The 27,712-nt window shown below is 39.4% G+C and overlaps 1 protein-coding gene across 1 annotated transcript in view; it reads right to left on the reverse strand.

The window, feature by feature from the left end:
- Positions 1-795: 795 nt before the first annotated feature.
- SMCO2 (single-pass membrane protein with coiled-coil domains 2) overlaps positions 796-27,712 on the reverse strand; it is a 34,339-nt gene continuing 7,422 nt past the window's right edge. The window contains exons 3-9 of the mRNA XM_047785751.1: positions 22,656-22,792; positions 20,738-20,887; positions 15,832-15,922; positions 11,708-11,764; positions 9,071-9,127; positions 7,560-7,735; positions 796-994 (exon numbers count right to left, since the gene is read on the reverse strand). Of these exons, the coding sequence (XP_047641707.1) occupies positions 796-994; positions 7,560-7,735; positions 9,071-9,127; positions 11,708-11,764; positions 15,832-15,922; positions 20,738-20,887; positions 22,656-22,792 (867 nt within the window). The remainder of the gene's footprint in view (positions 995-7,559; positions 7,736-9,070; positions 9,128-11,707; positions 11,765-15,831; positions 15,923-20,737; positions 20,888-22,655; positions 22,793-27,712) is intronic.

Below are 27,712 nucleotides of genomic sequence, written 5' to 3' on the forward strand. Positions count from 1 at the left end.
GCCAGTGGCTACAGCTCCGATTCGACCCCTAGCCTGGGAACCTCCATATGCCGCAGGAGCAGCCCAAAGAAATAGCAAAAAGACAAAAAAAAAAAAAATTGAGAGGAATTCTGTGCTTTCTTTTCTGAGACGTCAGAGGTCAAAATGAGGGAAATAAACACCCAAGAAAGCTAATGCTGGATAGTCTCAGTGTCCTCGGGGTTGAGGGAGAAGAGAGGCTAGTGGTTTGAAGTAAACATTTTAAAAATGTGTGGAATGATTCAAGATGCTGTTGCAAGTCATAGGGGTAAAGATAAATTGTTTTCATTTTTCTCTATTATCAAACAATTTCTGCACAACTTGAATGTCCTTTGCAAAACACCCTGTAGTGCTTTTCCCCCCTTTTAGGGCCGCATCTTCAGCATATGGAAGTTCCCAGGTTAGGGGTCAAATTTGAACTGTAGCTGCTCGCCTACACCAGCTATGGTGCCAGATCTGAGCAGCATCTGAGACCTAGGCCACAGCTCACAGCAATGCCAGATCCAAGCTGCCTCTGTGACCTACACCACAGCTCACAGAAACGCCAGATCCTTAACCCACTGAGTGAGGCCAGGGATCAAACCCTCATCCTCATGGAGACTAGTCAGGTTCTTAACCTGCTGAGCCACAATGGGAACTCCTCCTGAAGTTTTTTTTTTTTTAAGTATCTTTTAAAAATATAAAATAAAAATAAAAATATGTTCACCACCATAATACAGGAACAGCCAGAATTTTATTGGGAGGAAAGTCAGTAGGGTAACAGTAACTTCTGTATCTCTAGGAGGGTAACAAGTCTTCCACTTCCAAATTCAAGAATGGTGCGATAATCTCCCTTAGTTCCCACATTCTGCGGCGCCCAAGAATTGTAGGGAGTATCCTTTCAAAGATAAATGTAGCGTCAAAAAGTAGTATGTAGCAAGAAAGTCCAGTGAAGATGACCACATAAAGCAAGATGAAAATCTTCAAGGCACGTTTCCTACAAGGAAAGAAAACCTCTGTGTTAAGGACATTTTGAAGGATATAGAGAACAAACTAGTGGTTACTGGTGGGGAGAAGGGGGCGGTAGGGTGGCCGAGGGAGCAAGATAGGGATGGGGATTAAGAGACAGACACTACTTTGTATAAAATGCATATGTGACAAGGGTATATTGTACAGTACGGAGAAATATAGCCATTATTTTGTGATAAATTTATTTATTTATTTAGTCTTTTTTTTTGCTTTTTAGGGCCACACCTGTGGCATTTGGAGGTTTCCCAGGCTAGGGGTCTAATCAGAGCTGTAGCTGCTGGCCTACACCACAGCCACAGCAACTCGGGATGCGAGCCGCATCTGCAACCTACACCACAGCTCACGGCAATGCTGGATCCTTAACCCACTGAGCAAGGCCAGGGATCAAACCTGCAACCTCATGGTTCCTAGTTGGATTCGTTAACCACTGAGCCACACCAGGAACTCCTGTGATAAATTTAAACGCAGTAGAATCTATAGAAATGTCGAATCTCTATGTTGTACACCTGAAACTAATTTAATACTGTACATCAATTATAAATCAATCAATCAATACATAGATACACAAATAAATAAATAAATAAAAGAACATTCTGAAGAAAATCCCCCTGATGTGACTCTTGGTTCCTCCACCCAAGCAGCTCTACAACTTCAAGTAACTGAACTTCTCTTGACCTCTGCTGACATCTGCAAAAGAAGGAACTTGGAGTGGACGAACACCAAAGTCTATCCTAAGACTCTATAGCCATGAAACAATGAAAACCCTAGAAACTGTGGGGCTCTTTCCTTGGAAATGCTCTTTCCCAATAACCACTCTAGAGGTTACGGCTGTCTTTCTCTTGCCTGTAGGCATATGTTGCCTATTTCAGAGGAAATAAAGGCACAGCAGTTAGATTTTCTTCAGGATACAAAATACAATGTTGCAAGCGGACTTCAGCTCTATCACCAGTTTTGGGGTTTTTTTGGCCACACCCAAGGCATGAGGAAGTTCATGGGCCAGGGATAGAACCCATGTCACAGCAGGGACAACGCCAGATCATTAGCCCTCTGAGCCACCGAGGAACTCCTCTATCACCAGTTTTATCTTAGCACCAGACATGCCTTTTTAAAAATTTCATTTATGTGCTTTTAAGTCCTTGAATTATTATTTTCTAATTACAGATGCAATACACCATGATTAAGGTAGGAGATCTGGAAAATCCAGAAGAACATAAAGAAGAAAAAAAAAATGTCACAGATAATCCAGTTACCTGGAGATAATTACCATCTATAATACATTTCAGAAAAGAAAATCTAGAGCACAGTTACAGCTAGCTATTTTGTGATCCAACTCAGTGGATTCCATGAACCTCAGCCAGTTTTCCTGGCATTATTGCCACTGGCTATCTCTTGGCAGTTACAATAATTGCTTCTACTTCACACATTTATTAAAGGACCAACGTTCTTAAAATACTCTGTTAGGAAGAGGCCTTGAGGGCTGCTAAGGTGAAGCAGAAATGTCCTGTCCTCAAGAAGCACTGAATCTAAATTTGTTCTTTCTTATGAAAAGAAAAATGACACATTTTCAAAGCGTATCTAGTAAGTAAACACTATCTTCCTAAACTCAAAATTTATCATCTATGGAAATATTAAACTGGACCATTTTCAAAGAAACATTTTAACGTTAATTTTTTTAAAGAAAAAAAATCATTTTTGCTAAATTACAGATAACTTGGGGAGTTCCTTTGTGGCTCAGCAGTAACTAACCCAACTAGTATCCATGAGAATGCAAGTTTGATCCCTGGCCTCAATCAGTGGGTTAAGGATCCAGCGTTGCCCTGAGCTGTGGTGTAGGTTGCAGACACAGCTAGAATCTGGCATTGCTTTGGCTGTGGCGTAGCCCAGCTCCAATCTGACCCCTAGCCTGGAAACTTACATATGCTGCAGGTGTGGCCCTAAAAATAGAGTAAAGAAAAGAAAAAAATTGCAGATAACTTGGAAAACAGAGAAATGAAGAAGTACAATCATATCACCTTAATATAACCAGCTGTTTATTTTCCTTTCTTACATCTCTTCCTTTCATTTATTCTTTCTTTCCTTCTATTTTTTTCCCCCTTTTTACAGCCACACCTGTGGCATAAAGAAGTTCCCAGGCTAGGGGTCGAATCTGAGCTGCAGCTGTGGTCTACACCAAAGCCATGGCAACATGAGATCCAAGCCACATCTGTGACCTATGCTGCAGCTTGTGGCAATGCAGGATCCTTAACCCACTGAGTGAGGCCAGGGATTGAACCTGCATCCTGGGACTTCTCTTTGCAGCTCAGCAAAAATGAATCTGACTAGCATCCATGAGGATGCAGGTTCAATCCCTGGCCTCGCTCAGTGGGTTAGGGATCTGGCGTTGCTGTGAGCTGTGGTGTAGGTTGTAGACATGGCTCAGGTCCAGCATTGCTGTGGCAGTGGTGTAGGCCAGCGGCTACAGCTCTGATTCACCCCTTAGCCTGGGAATCTCCATATGGCCACAGGAGTGCTGCCCGCCCCCCCCAAGAAACTGAATCCTCACAGAAATAAGCTTGGGTCCTTAACCCACTGAGCCACAATAGGAACACCTCTGTTTTTTTTATAACTGTTTGTTTTATTTTGTTTGTTTGTTTTTGGTTTGTTTTCCTTTGGTTTAGAATGTTTCCTTCCAGTTTTTCCTTTTACTTTTAGTGAACACTCCAGATATGGATGGATTCAGATTTATTTCATGACATTACTCAATCATATGATTTTTATTTACAAGACAATGTGACATAATGTAAATTTAAAAATATTTTCTTTTATTAAGCAAAAAAACATGTATAATATTTATTTTTAAAGTTTCAGACATCTTTTCTTTGGAAAAATCATAGTTTCTAAATCAAAACATGTTTTTTCATAATATCATCTGATGGAATCAAAAATTAGTGTCATTAATAATTTTACTCATTTTGAATTTAACTTCCGTAAAGAATAAAAACATGCTTTTGAAGGAGTTCCCTGTTGGCCTAGTGGGTTAAGGATCTGGTGTCACTACTGTTGTGTGGTTTGATCCCTGGCCTTGGAACTTCTGCATGCCCTGGGCATGGCCAGAAAGAAAGAAAGAAAGAAAGAAAGAAAGAAAGAAAGAAAGAAAGAAAGCAGTTTTATTTATTATTTATTTATTTATTTGCTTTTATTTAGGCCTGCACCCACAGCATATGGAGGTTCCCAGGATAGGGGTCCAATGGGAGCTACAGCTGCTGGCCTACACCACAGACACAGCAACATCAGATTGGAGCCATGTCTGCAACCTACACCACAGCTCATGGCAATGCTGGATCCTTAACCCACTGAGTGAGGCCAGGGATTGAACCTGCATCCTGGGACTTCCCTTTGTGGCTCAGCAAAAATGAATCTGACTAGCATCCATGAGGATGCAGGTTCAACCCCTGGCCTTGCTCAGCGGCCAGAGATCGAACCCACAACCTCTTGGTTCTTAGTCGGATTCATTTCTGCTGCGCCATGTCTGCAACTCCAGAAACAATTAAAAAAAAAAATTCTTTTGACTTTTGAATACTACTTATTTATTTTCAAAAACCTGCCATACATAAAACCTTTAATCTTTTCAAGAATGTTTACTTTATTTGTGGTCAGTCCATAGGGGAAGACTATAAAGGAACTAAGGGATTGAGGATAATACCAGGAAAAGGCCACCCACCCGTTGAAGCTAAAAAGAGCAAAACTGATACAGAAAGATTGACTTAGTCGGCAATATAAACCCCCTCAAAAAAAACCCAATAATGTATGAATATACTTTTTTTTTTAAAGAAGGCAGATGTCCTAGGATCTTTTTTAATTTTAATTTTATTTTTTTAATTTTAATTTTTGTCTTTTTATGATTTCTTGGGCCGCTCCTGCGGCATATGGAGGTTCCCAGGCTAGGAGCCGAATCGGAGCTGTACCCACTGGCCTACGCCAGAGCCACAGCAACGTGGGATCCGAGCCGCGTCTGCAACCTACACCACAGCTCACGGTAACGCTGGATCCTTAACCCACTGAGCAAGACCAGGGATCGAATGCACAACCTCATGGTTCCTAGTCGGATTCGTTAAACACTGAACCACAGCAGGAACTCCTGTATGAATATACTTAAATGGAACCAGTGTGTTTCCAGCTCTCTGACAAGAGACTGGTCAAAGTCTTAGGCCATCTTAATTAGGATGTAATGATGTGATGAAAGCTGGCCAGCTGAACTGGATTATCTGCCCATATAACACAATTAAGTGATCACTGAAAGACATTCACTTATTTACTTATGTCTCTTTATTTTTTAGATAAAATCCACGGGTCATAGACTTTAGCTTTTAAAGTGTAAAATTCCGTGGCTTTTAGTTTGCGCATAAGGTTGTACAACTATCACCACGATCTAATTCCAGGGAATTTTCAGCAAAATTCTTCCTCCAAACTATTTCCCACTATCCCCAGGCCTGGCAACCACTAATCTACTTTCTATCTACATGGATTTTCCTATTTTGAACATTTTGTGTGAATGGAATCATATAGCATGTGGCCTTTTGGGTCTTACTTCTTTTGCTTAGCATATGTCTTCAAGGGTCATTCACGATGTAGCATGTATAGGTACTTTATTCTTTTTTGTGGCTGCATAATACTCCATTGTGTGCATATACCACATTTTGTTCACCTATTTATGAGTTGATGAATATTTGTTTTGTTTCCACTTTTTAGCTGCTGTAAACATTTGTGTATAGGCTTTCCTGTGAACACATATTTTTAGTTCTTTGTGTATATACTTAGGAGTGGATCATATGGAACCTTAACATTTTCAGGAACTGCCAAACTACATGGTATCTTGTTATTTTTACTTGCATTTCCCCAATGATCAATGATATGTTAATTTTGCTTTTAGACTGAGCATTTTTTCATGTTTTTTTTTGGGGGGGGGTGCCTTTGTATATCTTCTTTGAAGAAATGTCTATTCAATTTTTTTAATTGTTTTTCATTTTTTATTATTTATTTATTTATTTATTTAGTCTTTTTTTTTTGCTATTTCTTTGGGCCGCTCCTGCGGCATATGGAGATTCCCAGGCTAGGGGTCGAATCGGAGCTGTAGCCACTGGCCTACGCCAGAGCCACAGCAACGCAGGATCCGAGCTGCGTCTGCAACCTACACCACACCTCACGGCAACGCTGGATCGTTAACCCACTGAGCAAGGGCAGGGACCGAACCCGCAACCTCATGGTTCCTAGTCGGATTCATTAACCACTGCGCCACGACAGGAACTCCTTTTCATTTTTTAAAGTTTTATTGAAGTATAGCTGATTTATAATGCAGTGATCATTTCTTCTATTCATTTTTTTTTGCTCATTTAAAAAAATTGGGTTGTCTTTTTATTTTTGAGTTTTAAGAGTTTGTATTCTAGATTCTAAATCCTTAATTTTAAGAGTTCTGAAAAAGTGGATTCTGATAATATTTTCCAGTTTGATCACTGATTTTATGAAGGAGGAAATTTTCTGGGGTCTTTACTCCAGCATTTTCATTGCCATCACTTCTCATTTATTAATTTAATATTTGTTGACCATGATGAATATATTTTACATTTCATGTCCCCAAATCTTCAAGTAGCCTATGGAGTATTAAGAGAAGACATATTGGAAACTATTTAATTGCAAGAATATACTGTGGGTGCTATGTCAGGATTATGTGCCAGGTACACTGTGTACACACAAAAGAAGGAACTGGAGATACTACTTGGGTTGGTGATTGGGGTTAAAGAACCAGAAAAGCTTTCTTAGTGGAGAGTACTACTCAGGGTATGTATGATGGTGTGGCATCTCCAGAAAGCAATCCAAAGAGTTAGAATTTGCCAGTATGTATGACTTCAATACCAAACAAGGGAGAGGGATCCTGTCCAGAAAATAGAAGTTTTCAGATCTGCTCAGCAGGTATGTTCTTTCATGGAGGTGGCTGCATGACACCATCCTTTAAGATTTATGTATATACAGTTATCTAGAACAAGTTATCTAAGATTTATGTATATATAGTATTGTAGATACAGTATCTACATATCCAATGCAACAGACCTATTTAAAATAATGAGAAAAATACTATGACAAATATTTAAAAAACAACAATAAATATTTAATTGAAAAAGATAAAATTGAGTTCTCATTGTGGCTCAGAAGATTAAGAACCCAACTAGTATCCATGAGGATGCAGGTTCCATCCCTGGCCTCACTCAGTGGGTTAGGGATCAGGAGTTGCTGTGAGCTGTGGTGTAGGTCACAGACATAGCTTGGATCCCATGTTGCTGTGGCTGTGGTGTAGGCCAGCAGTTTTAGCTCTGATTTGACCCCTAGGTGGGGAAGTTACATATGCCATGGGTGGGGCCCTAAAAACAAAGAAAATAAATTAATACATACATAAAAAGAGAAAAGAACTTTTTAGTTAGCCATTGACGATATTCAATCTTATGATAGCTTATCCATTTTTTGGCCTTCTTCCAGCCCCCAAGGCCCCATCCCTCACTTACCACATTGTAATGCGGGGAGGAGAGTTCTGCACTAAGGCGGGTATTGGAGCCTGAGGAAGCAGGGGCTCCCTTTCTTCACTGCCCATTTCTTCAGGGCTCTGAGACTCTGTCTTCTCTCCTTGCATCTGGTATATCCCTAGCTTTGTATTTAGTAGAGTCATGCCCTTGCAAAAGTTCTGGGGGGAAAAAAAGAGCAATCATTTAAAAACAAAATGATTCTACATGTTTGTCCTTCTCATTGGAGATGATGCAGAGTGCCTTTCTCCTGGAACATTTCAGGGGCTCACCTTGCAAATCACATGTAAGGCACGTGAGGAGGTCACTGGCAGGTGCATACTCACCTAAGGAAAGAGACTTACACATTCACAGTGAGGTCACACTATGGTAGAAAATTAAACAAGACCCACGTGCTAATCTTTAACTATTGGATTATTCAAGTAGAAAGATTAGTTATCTTTTTATTGAATTCACCTATTCAATTTGCTCATCCATGCAAAACACATTATTGAGTGATTCCTCCCAGGCACTCTTCTAGGATATAGCAGTTAACAAACTAGACAAGGAATGGGCATTCTATCGCACATGTGTTTTTATATACTTATTTTTTTCCTTTTAGGGCCACAGCTGCATATGGAAGTTCCCAGGCTAGGGGTCGAATCAGAGCTGCAGCTGTTGGCCTATGCCACAGCCACAGCAACTCTAGATCCAAGCCACATCTGTGAACCATACCACAGCCTGCAGCAACACTGGAACCCACTGTGTGAGGCCAGGGATCAAACGCCCATCCTCATGGATATGGGTTGGGCTCTTAACCCACTGAGCCACAAGGGGAACTCCTATTTTCTTTTTCAAATTTTATTGAAGGCACATGTGTTTTTATTTTTTAAACAAAATAGACAAGGAATTACAGGTGCATTTATAGGGATTGGGTGACAAGCAATAAACAACTAAACACATATATACATTAGGTATTATAAATTAAAATACACACTAAAGCAAGAGTAAATAAGGTGATGAGACATAGTAGCTGAGGTTTGGTGGTGGGACATCTACTCTAGGTAGGTGGGATGATTAGGTATCTCTGAACAGGTGATAGGTTCATTCACTTATTCACCCATTCACAGTTACCTCAATGTATAAAATCTTGTTGGAGGAGTTCAGAAATGGAGTCATTTTTCTGGCTAGGGGAGATTAGGGGAGGTCTGGAAGACAGGGTGATATTTGAGCTGAGCCTTTAAGAGTGGATAATATGTGGACATGGAGTACAAACTCTGACTGGAGGAGCTGTAGAAGCAGCTAAGAGGTATGAGAGCTTGGAAGTGCACCACACACCTGTGAGCTGTTCTGTCTGCCCAAAGCAGGAGGTCAGGAGGGGGAGAAGTGATGAAAAGGCTAGAAAGAGACCAGTAAGTGGTATGAGCTCAACTTCTAGGGAAAGAATTACCTTTGTATTTAGATTTAAATCATGCTATTTTATCATCATTTGAAATTGTGTAACTCTGAAATCTTACCTCTATTCTTGCAATGAGTTTCTCCTTTAATTCATGAGCTTCATTGCAAGCATCAGCCTGAAAAGACACCCACAATTTTGGGTAAAATAGGAGTTATATTTTCTGGTTTATACAATAAACCGTACTCATTCAGATACCACTTAGTCATAAAAAGGCTACGTTGGAACTTACTTTTTTTTTTTTTTGTCTTTTTGCTATTTCTTTGGGCCGCTCCCGTGGCATATGGAGGTTCCCAGGCTAGGGGTCCAATCAGAGCTGTAGCCACCAGCCTACACCAGAGCCACAGCAACGCAGGATCCGAGCCACGTCTGCAGCCTACACCACAGCTCACGGCAACGCCGGATCGTTAACCCACTGAGCAAGGGCAGGGACCGAACCCGCAACCTCATGGTTCCTAGTCGGATTCGTTAACCACTGCGCCATGACGGGAACTCCCGGAACTTTCTTTTATTCAGTCAAATCTTTCCTCTTAGAACAAATTCACAGTGCAATAATGATATATGACAGGAGATATAACCAAAAGATTAATAAATTACTTTTAATATTTTAGAAATATAAATTTACACAATAGCAGCTGATTATAAATCATCTTTTCTATATCCATTACTCTCTCCTTTCTCCCGAAATTTCTGCCAGGACATTAGTTGTAGAAATAATATATTTCTGAGGAAAAAAGCCTGTATGTCTTCTAGATATTTAAAAATTTTTAATCTATAAATGTAAGTCTTCTTTGTCCATTGACAGATGATTGGATAAAGAGGATGTGGTACATATATACAATGGAATATTACTCAGCCATAAAGAATGAAATAATGCCATTTGCAGCAACTTGGTTGAACCTAGAGATTTTCATACTAAGTGAAGTAAGTCAGATAGAAAAAGACAAAGACCACATGATATCACCTATATGTAGAAACTAAAAAAAAAAAAGATATAAATGAACTTATGTGGAAAACAGAAATATACCCACAGACAATGAAAACAAATTTATGGTTACTGAAGTGGCAAAGGGAGAGAGGTAAATTAGGAATTGAGATTAACATATACATACTACTATAAATAAAATAAACAGCCAACAAAAGACCTAGTATATAGCATAGGGAACTATTCTCAATATTTTGTAATAACCTATAAGGAAAAAAACCTGAAAAGAAAAAAGATTTAAATAGATCCTTTATATATAACTTATGTATATATAAAATTGAATGACTTTGCTGTACATTTGATAATAACATGACATTGTAAATCGACTCTGCTTCAATAAAAAAAAAAATAAGTATTCATTATGTTAGTTTGACTATCCAGGCCTTATGGTTTAGCGAAAGAGCTGTCCACAAAAACTGACTGGTTTCTCTTTTCCTTCCCTGCCTCCTTCAGGTTGTCAGGTAGAGATAATAGATGGTTTTGGTTGGTTTCTATTAGCAAGATCAAGACATGGGATGAAAGAAAACCATCCCCTTCTAAGATGTGAGTGCCAGTTGTACATATATCAGGAGTAAATAATACTTTTAATGGTTTTAAATTAATCGGTCCATAATGGACTTGCAGGACACCTTGAAAAACAGAGCTATAGCAGAAAAAACAGTGTTCTGGGATTCAAGAAAGATGGTTTCTATAGATGTCATTTCTAGAAACTGATTCTTAAAGAAGTGCTTGCAAAAGCAAGAAAACATATGGATTTCTGAGGCAGAGTTTGTAATGGTAAACATTGGTATAAAGCCCTAAATATCCAACAAAACAAATTTAATATATTCTAAAATCAAATCCTGCACTATGTAAACAGTGAAAAAATAAAATGGCATCTAGTGGCATAGAAAGTTGTTGAAGAAAAAATGCTAAGTGAAAAAGGCAAGTTCTAAAACAGTATATATAATATAATCCCGTTAAAATAACAACATGGGAATTCCTGCTGTGGCACAGTGGGTTAAGAATCTGGTATTGCTGCATCTGTGGCATATATTGCAGCTGCACCTCTGATTCGATCCCTGGCCCAGGCACATATGACGCAGGCACAGCTGAAATTTTAGAATATAAATATCTAAAATGTTTACTGTGTTTTTGAAAGAGTGGGATTATTTTTCTTTTTTTATATGAAATAGTTCTATAATGTTTTAATTATCAAAATAAGCCTGCATTACTTTTATTAGAAAAAAAAATTTTTAAGTGTAGAAAGAGATAATTTTTTTTTTTTTACAACAACACCCATAGTATATGGAAGTTGCCAGGCCAGGGATTGAATCAGAGCAGTCAGCTTATACCACAGCTACAGGTGTGATGTGTGTCATAGCTTGTGGTAACATGGGATCCTTAACCCACAGAGTGAGGCCGGGCAGAGATTGAACCTGCATCGTCATGGATACCAGTCGGATTCTTAACCTGCTGAGCCACAATGCATTTCCAGAAGGAAAAAAAAGAATTTAATGGGAGAACAAGGTCTTTTCATGTGGAAAAATGGACAAGTCACTTCATGTTTCTGAGTTACACTTTTCTGAAAATGAGAGCAGAGACTAAATAACACTAAGATCCCTTCCAGGTCTAAAATTCTGAGTCTCATTGGATTTTGGATTCCATTCCCTAAAATTCTCTATATCAGAGATTTCTTTGAAGAACTTAATTATAAAGTCATTTTATCATTACCTGGACAAATTTGTTATCCATTTCTCCTAACTGCCTTTTAATTTCCATGATCTTCTCCTTTAAAACAAAAGGACACAGGACAAAAGTTGTAATGAATGATGTGTGAAATTGAAACAAAGCAAATGGGAGTTCCAGTCGTGGCTCAGAGGTTAGTGAACTCGACTAGCATCCATGAGGACATGGGTTCGATCCCTGACCTTGCTCAGTGGGTTGAGGATCCCGCATTGCCGTGAGCTGTAGTGTAGGCTGCAGACGCGGCTTGGATCCCACATTGCTGTGCTGTGGCGTGGGCCCATGGCTATAGCTCAAACTCTACCCCTAGCCTGGGAACCTCCATGTGTCATGGGTGCGGCTCTAAAAAAAAAGACAAAAATACCAAAAAAAAGAAAAGAAAAAGAAACAAAGCAAATGATCAAATAGTTTGAGATTTAATAGAAGCTGTTTTTTTTGGCATATTGTTTGTGGTGCTGATCTCCAAAATCAACTTTGTTTTTCACTTTTTTTTATTTTTTAGTTTTTGCTTTTTAGGGCTGCACCCACGGCATATGGAGGTTCCCAGGCTAGGGGTCTAATCCGAGCTACAGCTGCCGGCCTATATCTGAGCCACAGAAATGCCAGATCCAAGCCATCCAAGCCGCGTCTTTGTCCTACACCACTGCTCACGGCAACACCGGCCCCTTAACCCACAGAGTGAGGCCAGGGATCGAACCCAAAACCTCATGGTTCCTAGTCGGATTCCTTTCTGCTGCTCTAGGACATGAACTCCCAAAATCAACTTTAAACCAAATCAACAAGATTTCACTGGTTATATCCTATGGAAGTGACCGTGGAGCTAAGCATTGTGCTGGGTGGATACAAGAAACAAGAGTGTTCACCCTCAAACTGCTTATAGGGGATGTACAGTCTACACCCTTTGTTTACCAAGTTCATACATCACCAACGCCCGAAGTGTGTGATTTAATTATATGGAAAGGAGCTGTGATATAATAATCACATTTTAAATGCTGCCCTAGTTTATATATTAAATATCTTTGCACAGTACTTATCAGATATGATTGTACCAAAGATAATTGAGATAGGAATCAGTCTTAGAATGAAAGTTATGCTCAAATGGAGATTTCAGAAAGCTTGGGAGCTCAGTAGCAAGCAACACCCAAAGGCCACTACAAAGTCCTTTTCTCAACTGAAAGTTCTCTTAAATTTATTTCTGGCATGTGTGTGTGTGTGTGTGTGTGTGTGTGTGTGTGTGTGTGTGTGTGTGTGTGTGTGATTAAATACTTTCACCACTTTTCCCCTCCTCTCCCTTTCATGCCTTTCTGAGTCATTCCATTTCCTCATGAGAAATAAATGAGCCAGTACATGTAATATTACTTTAACTTTATTAACTTACTTCCCCTTTAATTTTCCCACTCTTTCCCACACTATATTTATTTCTAACAGTCTTCACTTTTCCCTCCACCAGAGTAAACCTGCAGCCATTCCTACTGACTTTGCTTCTGTAACAATCAGATTTAAAGTTTCTTGTTTATTATATGATCGTGTTTGTTTTTATGCAGTCCTTCCCATCTCCTTTTAGTCTCGTGGAGGACAGAACTTGTGCCAATTTTTAGGTCACATTCATTGAGATATGGTTTACTTAGATTAAAACTCACCTTTTAAAAGTGTACAGTGCTATGAATTTTGACAAAGAGCATACTGTCACTGTTGTGTAATCGCCACCATAAGATATGGAATATTTCCATCACATTCACAATTTCTTTGTGTCCCTTTGTCAATCCCTGCTTCCTTTTTACCACTGGACTCCAGCAACCACTAAACTGTTTTTTTGTTCCTATGGTTTTTGCCTTTGTCAGAATGTTATATACATGGAATTGGGATGAATGTGATGTTCTGAGTCTGGCTTCTTTCACTTAGTATAATGCATTTGAGATTCATTTATATTGTTGGATCATTAAGAAGTCCATTCTTGGAGTTCCTGTTGTGGCTCAGTGGGTTAAGAACCTGACATAGTCTCCAGGAGGATATGGGTTTGATCCCTGGCCTCACTCAGTGGGTTAAGGATCTGGTGTTGCCCTGAGCTGAGGTGTAGGTTGAAGACATGGCTCAGATCTGGAGTTGCTGTGGCTGTGGTGTCGGCCAGCAGCTGCAGCTCTCTTTCATTCAAACCCTCACCTGGGAACTTCCATATGCCATGGGTGCGGCTGTTAAAAAAAAAAAAAAGAAGTCAATTTTCTTTTTATCATTGAGTAGTATTTCATCAGGTAGCATATACCACAGTTTATTCACTCACAAGCTGGTGATATTTGGGCTATGTCTAGTTTTCAGGTCTGTCCCTTTTTTCAGGGGAGTGTATACAAAGTTGTGTATTTCCAGGATAGATAATCTTTGCACATTTTTTTTTGCTTTTGCTTTTTAGGGCCACATTCATGGCATAGGTTTCCAGGCTAGGGGTCTATTCAGAGCTACAGCTACCGGCTACAGCCACAGCCACAGCAGCTCCAGATCCAAGCCACATCTGCGACCTACACCACAGCTCACAGCAATGCCAGACCCTTAACACACTGAGCAAGGCCAGGGATCAAATGTGCAACCTCATGCTTCCTAGTCGGATTCATTTCTGCTGTGCCACAATGGGAACTCCTTACACATATTTGTGATGCCTTCGTATTTCATATTATTCCAAGCCCTTGTTGGTTTGTTTTTAAAATTTCACTTCCATTTGTCTTTGTGTGCTCTTCTATTTTTCTCTTTTCACTCTTTTGATATTCATTCCTCCCTATACTACCTCCTGCTGAAATTCACATTCCTTTAATATAGCTGACTTTTGGAAGAAAAATTTTAAGACAGAATATTTCTTAGCTTTTGTCCTCTTGCTTGTCTTCACAGTGTGCAATTTCCAAAGCCCAAGACAGTGGAAAAACTCTTGACTTTTCAACGAGCGCAAAATGAGGCTGCTCCTCCAAAATGTTGGACTAAACCATAGTTAAAGGTAATTTTTTCCTTGGTGATAAATTTGTACTGATCAGAAGATGGTTTTTAATATGGGGAGGGTTTAAAAAATATTACCTTCCTATAATAAAAGAGGCATTTTTCTTTTTTACTTCTTTCAAAATCTACTAATCTAAAATTTGGCTTGAACTAAAGTAGAGGCTGACAATTTCAACAAAAAGAGGTAGTTAGGTACAGATTCATTCCATTTTTAGAGACTTTTCTTCAAATGCCTGAAGTTTAGTAGAGAAGAAAAACTATCAGCCAGGACTCTGAAGTCTTAATTCTTGTCCAAAGTTGGACACTACTTTCTTAACATTTAAAAAGGGAATATTAAATCTTTTTAATTGATTGATTGATTGTCTTTTTAAAGCCACACCTGTGCCATGTGGAAGTTCCCACACTAGGGGTTGAATCAAAGCTATAGCCACTAACCTACACCACAGCCATAGCAATGCCAGATCTGAGCCACATCTGTGACCTACACTGCAGCTCACGGCAATACCAGATCCTTAACTCACTGAGCAAGGCCAGGGATCAAACCCACATCCTCATGGATACTAGTCAGGTTTGTTATTGCTGAGCCACAAAGGGAAGTCCTTTAAACCTCTATTAAAAAGGGAAAATTAAACCTTTCGCAGAAAAGAGTCTTTAAGAAATGCAAGGAGACAAGACAAGAGGAAGACTTTGGAGATGGTCAAAATCAACACAAGAACTCTTCATGAAGCCATCAAAGACAAACACAAACATATCTCTTATATTCCAAGGATGCACTTCTTCACAAACACCTATTTCCTGCATGTCTTCTCTATATTGTTAGATGCTGGGATATAAATATTAAGAGAGAAGTTTTCCCTCATGGGGTGCTAGTCATTAATCTTAAAACGGTGTCTAGATATAAACCCACCAAATATGACTGAGTTTCTAGGTAGACAAGTCTAGCCTTTTTGTGTGTTAGAGAATAGAAGTGGTGGTACTCAGGCAAACTGTGCTCAGAACTGACCACCAGAGAGCTCTGCTCCTCGTGATGGAAGATGGGTTTTAATTCTTGTTATGATCTATTAAACAGTAGAAGAGATGGAAGAGGTGGCAGAGTCCCCACAACCCAGATTGCCTTTTCCAAGCCTCCAGCTTACCTCCATGTTTACCCCCTCCTCAGGGTCAAGGTCCTGATGTGATCCCAGGTTTTCAATTTGGCCTTCCAGGGACATCACATCACTTAATAAGCTGCAAACAGACCAAGAGATGGACTGAGTCCTGTGGAAACATACCCAATGGACAATCTTTTTTGATCTTTCAAAAATGGAACCTTAGCAAAATTATCATACTAAGTCAGAAAGTGTGGAGGTTCCCAGGTTATGGGTTTAATCGGAGCTACAGCTTCCAGCTACAGCTTCTGGCCACAGCCACAGCAATGCCAGATCCGAGCCGTGTCTGCAACCTACACTACAGCTCACAGCAACATTGGATCCTTAACCCACTGAGCAAGGCCAGGGATTGAACCCGCAACCTCATGTTTCCTAGCTGGATTTGTTTTTGTTGCGCCACGATGGGAACTCCTAAAAGTCTTAACCACAATGACATCTCCATGCAATATGGCTTCACTGGTGAAGTCAACCAAACATTTAAGAGAGAAATTATGCCAGTTTTATGCAAACTCATCCAGAAAATAAAAAAGATGGGAAAAATCCCAGTTTTTTTTTTTTTTTCTATGTGGCAAGCATTATTCTGATACTAAATCTAGACATTACAAGAAAGAAAAACACAGGTCAATATCTGTCATTAACATACATGTAAAAATTCAGAGTTTGCATTGTGGCTCAGAAGGTTAAGAACCCAACATAGTGTCCATGAAGACGTGGGTCCGATCCCTGGCCTCACTCAGTGGGTTAAGGATCCAGTGTTGCCACAAGCTGTGGCATAGGTCACAGATGCAGCTCGGATCCAGCATGGCTGTGGCTGTCGTGTAGACCTGCAGCTGCAGCTCTGATTCGACTCCTAGCCTGGGAACTTCCATATGCCACAGGCACAGCCATAAAAAGAGAAAAAAAAAAAAAAAACCCAAACATTTAAAAATCCCATTTCGGTAAACTGAATTCAACAACATAAAAAAAAAAGTTGATACATTATGACCAAGTGAGATCTGTTCTAGGAATTCAAGGCTTATTCAGCATTCAAAAATCAGTCATTATATTTCACCTTATCAAGATAATTATATATTTTACCTTATCAAGAGAATTATAAACAACAAAAAAACATGATTATTCATAGATGCAGCAAAAGCTATTGAAACAATTAATTCAGTATCAGTCCTGATTTTAAAAATAGCTCCATAAACTAAGAATAGAAGGAACTTTCTCAATCTGAGAAAGAGTGTCTTTAAAAACGCTCAAACGAAAAAACCTAACACTTATTGCTTTTCCTGTAAGATTGAGAACACAGTTTGTCTGCTCTCTCCTGTCTCTTCTCCTATTTAACATCACAAAAGAAGTTCTAGCCAATATAACAAGTCATCAAAAAGAAGTAAAAGGAATAGAGATTGGAAAGGAAGATGGAGAGCTGTTTCTATTTGCAGATGACATAATTATCTACGTGGTAAATCCAAAATAACCTATGAAAACTACTGGAACTAATAAATGAGTTTAGGAGTTCCCATCATGGCTCAGTGGAAATGAATCTGACTAGTATACATGAGGATGCAGGTTTGATCCCAGGCCTGGCTCAGTGGGTTAAGGATCCAGCATTGCCATTAGCTGTGTTATAGGTTGCAGACATGACTTGGATCTGGAGTTGCTGTGGCATAGTCCAGCAGCAAGAGCTCCAATTCAACCCTTAGCCTGGGAACCTCCATATGCCACGGGTGCAGCCCTAAAAAGACCAAATAAATAAATAAATAAATAGATAAATAAGTTTAGCAAGGTCACAACACAAGGTCAATACACAAAAATCAACTGTATTTCTACATACTAGTAATTAACAAGGAATAGAAAAATTTTAATTAACATTTATAATAGCAACAAAACCATGAGATACTTAGGCATAAGTTAAACAAAGTGTGAAATATCTGTTCACTGAACACTACAACACTGATGGAAGACCAAAATAAAAATACTGTACTCATGAACTGGAAGAGTTGATATTGCTAAAAATATTAATTCCTCCCAAATCTAGAGATTAATGGTAATGCCAGTCAAAATCACAGAAGGATTGACAGGCTGATGCAAAAATCTCTTGGAAAAGAAAAAAATCAAAATAGCCAAAACAATTTTTAAAAAAATAGAACAAGATTGAATAATGCTCACTTCCTGATTTCAAGCCTTAACATAAAGCTACAGTAAACAATGCAGTGTGGTATTACTGAGAATATAAACATACAGATTATTGGAGGAGAATAAGGAATCCAGAAGTAGATTCACACATGTATGGTCTATTGATTTTCAGCAGTGATGCAAGGTAATTCCATAGAGAAAGTAAAACTCATTTCGATAAATGCCACTGAAACAATTGGATATATATATGTGAAAAGAGAGCGAGAAAGAAAGAAATCTTGGGATATACATATGCAAAAAAAAAAAAAAAGGAACTTTGAGGTCTCCCTATCATGGGTTGCATGTTTTTGTCTCCTCAAAATTCATATATTGAAACCCTAACTCCCAATGATATTGTATTGAGAGGTAGGATTTTAGGTAGGTACTTAGGTTTAGTAAAGTCATGAGAGAGGAGTTCCCATAAAGGGATTAGTATTTTGTAAGAAGAGAGACTAAAAGTCTCTCCATCACATGAGGAAACAGGAAGAAAGTAGCCATCATATAAAATATCATAGTTATTCTCAAACAGTTTGGAAGTTTTTAAAATAAATGTAAGCATATACTTACTATATGACCCAGTGTTCCAACCTCTAATTATTTCTCCAAGGAAAATATGTGTTTATACAAAAACCTGTATGTGAATATTTTCAGTCTCTTTATGATCGCTAAAAATTCTAAATGTGGAGTTCTGGTCATGGCTCAGAGGTTAACGGACCTTACTAGCATCCATGAGGACATGGGATCGATCCCTGGCCTCCCTCTGTAGGTTAAGGATCTGGCCTTGCCATGAACTGTGGTGTAGGTCGCAGATGCGGCTCAGATCCTGAGTTGCGGTGGCTGTGGCATAGACTGGCAGCTGTAGCTCTGATTCAACCCCTAGCCTGGGAACCTCCGTATGCTACACGTCTGGCCCTAAAAAATAAATAAATAAATAAATAAATAAATAAACGTGCCTCAATTAGTGAATGGATAAACTGTGGTATACTTATATGATGAAATACAATCCAGTAACAAAAAGGGACACACTACTGATGCATGCAACATGGATGTATCTCAAGTGCATTGTACTAAGGGAAAGAAAGTAGACACAAAAGGCTGCATGCTGCGTGAGTCTACCTAGGCGTCATTCTAGAAAAGGCAGAAGTGTAGAGAGAGAACAGGTGAGTGGTCACTAGCAGCCTGGCCTGGGGAAAGGTGCTAACTACCAAAGGACACGAGGGATTTGAGGCGTGATGAAAGTGTTCTTTATTTTCACGGGAGTGGCTACGCAACAATACACATTCTTTAAAACTAGCAGAACTGTACAATAAAAAAGCATAATTTTGCTGTATGTAAATTATACCTTTTTTTGAAAATGGAAAGAAAGTTTAATGTATAGAAGTTGAATTGATAAAAACACAGATCTTTTTTTTTTGGCCACACCCACCCCATGAGGAAGTTTCTGGGCAGGGATCAAACCTGAGCCACAGCAGTGACCAGAGCCACAGTGGTGTCAATGCTGGATCCTTAACCCACTAGGATACCAGGGGACTTTGAAACACAGAATTCTTTAAAATCCAAATATTACTAGTGCTCTGGATGAAAAAAAAAAAAAGGCCATCTTGAAGAGGACAGTCAGGAGAAGGACTATGTAAAGAGAGGTTTAGCTGAAAGTTATGGTGATGTTTAACTGAATGTAAAGAAGATGTTTTCTGAAAGGTAAAGAAATGTTCAGAAGAGTAGCCCCAGAGTGGCAAGGAGCTTGGAATGTGGTAGGAATGTCTAGAAGGCCAGAGGAATTTATTTCTAATAATAGCTTGCATTTATTCCTTGTTAATTACATACCAGACATTGTATGTATTTTGGTATTTTATTTAATATCCACACTAAACCAATGAGGTGGCTGTCATTAGTCCCTTTTTCCAGACGAGGAAAGTCACAGCTTAAAAAAGGTTGATTAACCTCTTTCCAAGAAACGTCAATGTCAGGATTCAAACCTGGGTCCCTCTGACTCCAAAGTCCATTCTGTTTATACCAGTGGCTGGATATATAACTTTATCATAATTTCTATTTCATCTTGAAACATATATGCATTACAAATATACCTTAATAGTTAAAGAATTCATATGTGCATTAACAAATAAACTTTAACTGTTTTTTCATGTCATATTGGTTGGATCCCTTTGGATAATACTGGCTAAAACTCAAGGATCATTGGAAACCTGAATATTGGGAACCTGAAGACCTCCTTTTGATAACTTTGTTTTCTTTCTATGGATGCACCTGTGGCATATGGAAGTACCTGGGCTAGGGGTCTATTTGGAGCCTAAGATGCCTGCCTATGCCACAGCCACAACAAAGCCATATCCAAGCCACATCTGTAACCAGTGCCAAAGCTTGAGGCAGTGCCTGATCCTTAACCCACTGGGCAAGGCCAGGGATAGAACCCTCATCCTCACAGACACTATATTGGGTTCCTAATCCACTGATCCACAAGGAGAACTCCACCTATTAATAACTATTAACGTGGCTTCAAGGAGAGAGCCTCTGAGAGAAGTCCTTCTCTTGAGAGAGGAGAGAGGAAAGATGAAGATAACTTTGATCTAGGCTTTGAGATTTTGTAACACTGACTTTCAATCATAAGGCCTTATACTTCTTACCCTAAAGACTTTACCACCTTAAGCCTGAATTTTTTAGGTTTCTAAAGTTATGAAACTTTACTATTTTCTGACAAACCCCAACACCCTACAATTACCTCTTCACTGTGTTTTCTGTTAGATTTACTTTTTGTATAATATTTTTAATTTTCTCCATCCAGCCTATGTGATCAGCTCCAAGTTCTTTCACTTGTAGACCCATCTGTGTATTCCAGTGGTTTAGCTGGAAGAACACATTCTCCTGACTCCTGCAGAAACATTATCATGATCAGTTTTAAGGTAGAAAATGGGAAACATCTCACGAAGCCTGAACCCTCTTTCTTTGGATGGCATATTGGTCTGTTTATTCATTTCCTGCCACCAAAATGTGCCAGGTAGGCACTTAGGCCTCAAGAAAGAAGTTCGGACATGTATATAATATCCATTTCAACATAAGGGTATCTTTATAAGGCTGGAGAAAATAAAGTCTACTTTATGTTCAGTTAAAAAATACACACATGCATAAATATCTGTATATATCGGTGTATGTGTGTGTGTGTATCTATCTATCTATCTATCTATCTATATTTAGGGCTACAATACAGCATATGGCAGTTCCCAGGCTAGGGGTCAAATCGGAGCTACAGCTGCTGGCCTACGCCACAGCCACAGCAACACCAGATCCAAGCTGTGTCTACAAACGACATCACAGCTCACAGAAATGCTGGATCCTTAACCCACTGAATGGGGCCAGGAATTGGACCCACATCCTCAGGGACACTACTGGGTTCTTAACCTGCTAAGTCGCAACAGGAACTTCCAGACAAATTTTTAATTTCCCTGCTTGGAATGAATGTTAAGTGTTGAATTCAGGATGGTGGTTGAATCTTGGTGGGGGAAAAGAAGCATAAAATAGGGAAAGGGTCCATAAGGATTTAAAAATACATTTTTAATAATAATTATAATAATTTTCATCTCTAGAAAATTATCTCAGTGTGATGAGATATGTATTAATTCCAGGCTCCAAAGAAAAGTTTGCAGAGAGAACTCTGCCTCTTTCCCTAGAACTGGCCACCTTCTGCCTTCCTTCGGGAAGAGGTAGGTGGTTACTCATGTACATCAGTGCTTTATGGCTCAAGACATATGTGGATTTTCCCACAAATAACAAGTGCTGGAGAGGGTGTGGAGAAAAGGGAACCCTCCTACACTGTTGGTGGGAATGTAAACTGGTACAGCCACTATGGAGAACAGTTTGGAGATACCTTAGAAATCTACACATAGAACTTCCATATGACCCCACAATCCCACTCTTGGGCATCTATCTGGACAAAACTCTACTTAAAAGAGACACGTGCACCCGCATGTTCATTGCAGCACTATTCACAATAGCCAGGACATGGAAACAACCCAAATGTCCATCGACAGAGGATTGGATTCGGAAGAGGTGGTATATATACACAATGGAATACTATTCAGCCATAAAAAAGAATGACATAATGCCATTTGCAGCAACATGGATGGAACTAGAGAACCTCATACTGAGTGAAATGAGCCAGAAAGACAAAGACAAATACTATATGATATCACTTATAACTGGAATCTAATATCCAGCACAAATGAACATCTCCTTAGAAAAGAAAATCATGGACTTGGAGAAGAGACTTGTGGCTGCCTGATGGGAGGGGGAGGGGGAGGGAGTGGGAGGGATCGGGAGCTTGGGCTTATCAGACACAACTTAGAACAGATTTACAAGGAGATCCTGCTGAATAGCATTGAGAACTTTGTCTAGATACTCATGTTGCAACGAAGAAAGGCTGGGGGAAAAATGTAATTGTAATGTATACATGTAAGGATAACCTGACCCCCTTGCTGTACAGTGGGAAAATAAATTAAAAAAAAAAAAAAGCAGCCATAAAAGAAAAAGACATAATGTGGATTTTCAATCTTCTAGGCTTTCCCTAAGTTCTCTGCTATGTTTCTTTTTCCCCTTCTACAGAACATTATTAAATATTCCCTCTGGCGAGGGCCAAGGCTTACAGTTGAGGGATGTTCTTCTCTGAAAACTGCAAAGAAGTGGATGCTTGGGGATCTTCATGGGGAACGTGATCTTTTTCTAGCTCATCCGGTTCACTCTGTAGGTCATGGTCACGCTCAGCCTCCAGCTCCAACACATCCTGATAAAGATTATGAAGGAAGCAAAACACAATGAAAAGGTTATCACAAGAGAAATGTGTGTGTTTTGAAGAGAACAGGCTAAAAGTGTACTTGCATGCAATGCACAGTCTAAGGGTATTACTTTTCATTTATGTGTAACCCTAGGAAAAGCTCATATGTCTCCCATGAATGTTTCCTGGGCAGCTCAAACTCAGAAAGGAAAAAATGGAACTCATCATATTTCCCCTCTGCCTTGTCCAAGTTCCCTATGTTTGCACGCAGCTCCCTATCCATCAAAATGCCTCTGCCAGAAAACTGGAAGAAATCCTTAAATTTTCATGGGAGATATTCTTTTCTCTCTTCATTACTCACATTGTCTCTACTAATACCTATCTTTTTTTTCATTTTTCAAGTTTTATTTACGTATAGCTGATTTATAATGTTGTGATCATTTCTGCTCTACAACAAAGTGATTCAGTTACATACTGTATGCACATCCATTCTCTTTCAGATTCTTACGCTACATAGATTATCCCAGAATATTGGGTAGAGTTCCTTGTGCTATACAGCAGGTCCCTGTTAGCCAGTCATTCTGTACACCTCAGTGTGCATGTGCCAGTCCCAACCCCCAGTCCATCCCTCCCAACCCCCCACCTGTCCCCTTCAGTAACCATAAGTTTGTTTTCAAAGTCTGTGTTTCTGTTTCTGTTCTGCATTTGTACCCTTTTTTAGATTCCACATGTAAGCAATATCATAGGATGTTAATTTTTCACTGACTAACTTCACTTAGTATGATAATTTCTAGGTCCATCCATGTTGCTGCAAATGGCATTATTGCATTCTTTTTATGGCTAATATTCCATTGTATATATGTGCCTGCCACATCTTTATCCAGTCCTCTGCCAATGGACATTTAAGTTGCTTCCACGTCTTGGCTTTTATAAATAGTACGGCAATAAACATTGGGGTGCATGTATTTTTTGAATTATGGTTTTCTCCAGATAGATGCCCAGAAGTGGCATTGATGGATCATTTGAATACTTATCTTTTTATTTATTTTTGTACTTTTTTTTTTTTTTTTAGGGCTGTACCTGTGGCATATGGAAGTTCCAGGCTGGGGGTTGGAATGCTGTAGCTGCCAGCCTATGCCACAGCCATGGCAACGTAGGATCCAAGCAGTGTCTGCAGCCTATATCACAGTCCATAGCAATGCCAGATCCTTAACCCACTGAGCAAGGCCAGGGATCCAACCTGCATCCTCATGGATCCTAGTCAGATTCGTTAACCGCTGAGACACCAAGGGAACTTTTGAGTATTTATCTTTTAAATCACTGTCTCTTTCCCCACCCACCTGGCATGCCTGCTCATGCATCCTGCTTAGGGCCCAACTTCTGGTCCTTGTCAGCTCTCAGCTCCTATTGGTGTCCTGGCTTCCTATCTGCCTCCTGTGCTATTCCTGCCTCAGTGTCCTGCCTGCCTGCTTACCTGCCGTGCCTTGCCAGCACACTTCCTCTCTCACAACAGCTTCTTTTTGGTACCTTTGTCTTTGCATGTGCTGTTCCTTCTTTATTTCTTTTTTTTTTAAATTACTTAATGAATTTTATTATATTTATAGGTGTACAACAATCATCGCAACCAAATTTTTACAGCATTTCCATCCCAAACCCTCAGTGCATCCCCCCACCCCCCAACCTGTCTCATTTGGAAACTGTAAGTTTTTCAAAGTCTGTGAGTCAGTATCTGTTCTGCAAAGAAGTTCACTGTGTCCTTTTTTTAAGATGCCACATGTGATAGCATTTGATGTTGGTGTCTCATTGTCTGACTGACTTCACTTCACTCAGCATAATTTCTAGGTCCATCCATGTTACTGCAAATGCCATTATTTCTTTCCTTTTAATGGCCGAGTAATATTCCATTGTGTATATGTACGTATCTTCTTGATCCACTCCTCTGTCGATGAACATTTAGGTTGTTTCCATGTCTCGGCTATTTTATAGAGTGCTGCAGTGAACATTTGGAGTACATGTCACTTTTCAAGTCATGGTTTTCTCTGGATAGATGCCTAGGAGTAGGATTACTGGATCAAATGGTAGTTCTATCTTGAGTTTTCTGAGGAATCTCCATACTGTGTTCCTTCTTTCTGAAATGCTTTTCTTCCATCCAGTTCATCCTTCAAAACTTACTTGTCGTACTCCCAGTTTTCTCCCGGTACAGCCCTCCCGTGTACCTCATAACACATCTGCTACTTCTAGGACAGGTTTTATCATATACAGAAATGTTCCTGTCTGAGTTTCTCCTAGTGTGAGCTTGCTGACGGGAAAGGATTTCATATACGGGTATCCTAGCACACACTGGGCGCTCCATAAGTGGTTTTAGAACAGTCTTCAGAAATGGGCAAATACATGCTGCTTCCAAGAGATGCAAACAAAAGCAGGAAAAAGGAAAGTCTGTTCACTGACCTGGCATCCGAAATCAACACTATATATATATATATATATATATATATAGCAATGCCAGGGATCAGAAATGTGAAACCGGACCAAAATATTCATTTCTAAATACTTTAGGGGGTTTTGATGGTTAGATCATCGCAGCTTTGACAGTCTGGCTAAAAAGTCTATTTTGTAAATTAAATTGACAGTTTATTTATTTATTTTTGGTCTTTTTGTCTTTTTGCCTATTCTGGGGCTGCTCCCTTGGCATATGGAGGTTCCCAGGCTATGGGTCTAATCGGAGCCGTAGCCACCGGCCTACGCCAGAGCCACAGCAACATGGGATCTGAGCCGCATCTTCAACCTACACCACAGCTCACGGCAACACTGGATCCTTAACCAATTGAGCAAGGCCAGGGATCGAACCCACAACCTCATAGCTCCTAGTCAGATACATTAACCACTGTGCCACAAAGGGAACTCTAGATAGTTGATGTTTTTTAACTTCTGTTAACTCTTTGTCCATTTTCTGAACTTGTCCATTCAATCTTATGATCTTCTTTTATACAAGATGAGTATAAGTTTATGTAAACTAGACTTCTTGTTTTGCTTTCAGAGAGTAAGAGAAAAAGATGTCCTCCTCAAGAAATCATGGGTCCTTTTGTCAGCAGAGCCAAATTTATTAATGATCATTTGTTAACTATGTGGCTGCATGAGATTTATTTTATGTAATTATAGGAATTTCCATATAAGTAAACATAAAGAAATACAATCATAACTTTTTTTAAAATTTTTATTTATTTATTTATTTTTTATTTTCCCACTGTACAGCAAGGGGGTCAGGTTATCCTTACATGTATACATTACAATTACATTTTTCCCCCAGCCTTTCTTCTGTTGCAACATGAGTATCTAGACAAAGTTCTCAATGCTATTCAGCAGGATCTCCTTGTAAATCTATTCTAAGTTGTGTCTGATAAGCCCAAGCTCCCGATCCCTCCCACTCCCTCCCCCTCCCCCTCCCATCAGGCAGCCACAAGTCTCTTCTCCAAGTCCATGATTTTCTTTTCTAAGGAGATGTTCATTTGTGCTGGATATTAGATTCCAGTTATAAGTGATATCATATAGTATTTGTCTTTGTCTTTCTGGCTCATTTCACTCAGTATGAGGTTCTCTAGTTCCATCCATGTTGCTGCAAATGGCATTATGTCATTCTTTTTTATGGCTGAATAGTATTCCATTGTGTATATATACCACCTCTTCCGAATCCAATCCTCTGTCGATGGACATTTGGGTTGTTTCCATGTCCTGGCTATTGTGAATAGTGCTGCAATGAACATGCGGGTGCACGTGTCTCTTTTAAGTAGAGTTTTGTCCGGATAGATGCCCAAGAGTGGGATTGTGGGGTCATATGGAAGTTCTATGTGTAGATTTCTAAGGTATCTCCAAACTGTTCTCCATAGTGGCTGTACCAGTTTACATTCCCACCAACAGTGTAGGAGGGTTCCCTTTTCTCCACACCCTCTCCAGCACTTGTTATTTGTGGATTTATTAATGATGGCCATTCTGACTGGTGTGAGGTGATATGTCATGGTAGTTTTGATTTGCATTTCTCTTATAACCAGCGATGTTGAGCATTTTTTCATGTGTTTGCTGGCTATCTGTATATCTTCTTTGGAGAAATGTCTATTCAGGTCTTTTGCCCATTTCTCCATTGATTGATTGGTTTTTTTGCTGTTGGCTTGTATAAGTTGTTTATATATTCTAGAGATTAAGCCTTTGTCGGTTGCATCATTTGAAACTATTTTCTCCCATTCTGTAAGTTGTCTTTTTGTTTTCTTTTGGGTTTCCTTTGCTGTGCAAAAGCTTTTCAGTTTGATGAGGTCCCATGGGTTTATTTTTGCTCTCACTTCTATTGCTTTGGGAGACTGACCTGAGAAAATATTCATGATGTTGATGTCAGAGAATGTTTTGCCTATGTTTCCTTCTAGGAGTTTGATGGTGTCCTGTCGTCTATTTAAGTCTTTCAGCCATTTTGAGTTTATTTTGGTGCATGGTGTGAGGGTGTGTTCTAGTTTCATTGCTTTGCATGCAGCTGTCCAGGTTTCCCAGCAATGCTTGCTGAATAGACTTTCTTTTTCCCATTTTAGGTTCTTGCCTCCCTTGTCAAAGATTAATTGACCATAGGTGTCAGGGTTTATTTCCAGGTTCTCTATTCTGTTCCATTGGTCTGTCTGTCTGTTTTGATACCAGTACCACACTGTTTTGATGACTGTGGCTTTGTAGTATTTCTTGAAGTCTGGGAGAATTAGGCCTCCTGCTTGGTTTTTGTTTCTCAGGATTGCTTTGGTGATTCTGGGTCTTTTGTTGTTCCATATAAATGTTTGGATTGTTTGTTCTAGTTCTGTGAAAAATGTCATGGGTAATTGGATAGGGATTGCATTGAATCTGTAGATTGCTTTGGGTAGGATGGCCATTTTTACAATATTGATTTTCCCAATCCATGAA

Source organism: Phacochoerus africanus, chromosome 7 (assembly GCF_016906955.1).
Source record: "Phacochoerus africanus isolate WHEZ1 chromosome 7, ROS_Pafr_v1, whole genome shotgun sequence".
NCBI classification, from domain to species: domain Eukaryota; kingdom Metazoa; phylum Chordata; class Mammalia; order Artiodactyla; family Suidae; genus Phacochoerus; species Phacochoerus africanus.